This window comes from Cynoglossus semilaevis, unplaced genomic scaffold, assembly GCF_000523025.1.
Source record: "Cynoglossus semilaevis isolate Cse_v1.0 unplaced genomic scaffold, Cse_v1.0 C19023474, whole genome shotgun sequence".
In the NCBI taxonomy this organism is placed as follows: Eukaryota; Metazoa; Chordata; class Actinopteri; order Pleuronectiformes; family Cynoglossidae; genus Cynoglossus; species Cynoglossus semilaevis.
The window spans coordinates 1-766 of record NW_007588436.1 but is presented as its reverse complement, the minus strand read 5'-3'; the positions used below and the strand labels follow the sequence as shown (position 1 = coordinate 766).

The window sequence follows — 766 nt, the reverse complement described above, 5'->3', positions numbered from 1 at the left end:
CCTCCTCCTCCTCCTCTAACCCTCGCTCTCGACCGTCTAAAGATGCAGCAGCCACAGCACAGACTGACAGGACAGAAGCAAAGACCAATCGCAAAGCGAGCAGCAATTCCTCTATGTTCCACAAGTCCACAGCACAGACCTCCGGTCGGTCTGCGGGGTCTAAACCCTCACACCCGTCTACAGACGCCAAGGCAGCTTCATCTAAAACCCCCGCCCCCGAGACCGCACCCGCTCCTCCCTCTGCTCCCGCTGCCTCCGCCGTGGGTGAGGAGAGCGCGAAGGGACCGGCTCCTGAAGTCCTGCTCCAGTCTCTTCACATCAACACGGCGACTGAGGACACGTCCTTCGCAGAGGGGGAGACGGGTCAGGGTTCAGAGGGGGAGAAACCAGGGAGGAAGGAAGGTGAGGAAGGAGAGGAGGAGAAGAAAAATGAAGAAGTCAAGTCCTCTGGGGAGAACGGCCCGAGGTAAGAATGTAGTCTGGACTGAACGGACTCCAAATAATCACAACCAGACCTGAGGGTTGTGTGGTCTGTAGACTGACTGTGACCCCGGTGTCTGTTTCAGACCAGCAGACGGTCGGTCTGAGAGGCCGCAGAACCTGAGTGTGAAGACGGACCAGGTTGTGGTGACCGTGATCCCTGACCGACCCAGAGACAGTCACTCTGCCAGTGACTCCGACTCCGACGGTCCCATCCTGTACCGGGATGACGAGGAGGATGAGGAGGATGAAGATGAGTACCTGAACAGTGAGTCATCATCACAGC

At 58.0% G+C, this 766-nt stretch overlaps 1 protein-coding gene across 1 annotated transcript; it reads left to right on the top strand.

Moving 5' to 3' along the window:
- Positions 1-5: 5 nt before the first annotated feature.
- LOC103399425 (phosphatase and actin regulator 4-B-like) lies at positions 6-762 on the top strand (the record flags this gene model as incomplete). Its single annotated transcript, XM_008338115.3, has 2 exons — positions 6-466; positions 567-762. Coding segments are annotated over 2 exons (657 nt in total), but the record flags the coding sequence as incomplete, so codon positions are not given.
- Positions 763-766: the final 4 nt, after the last annotated feature.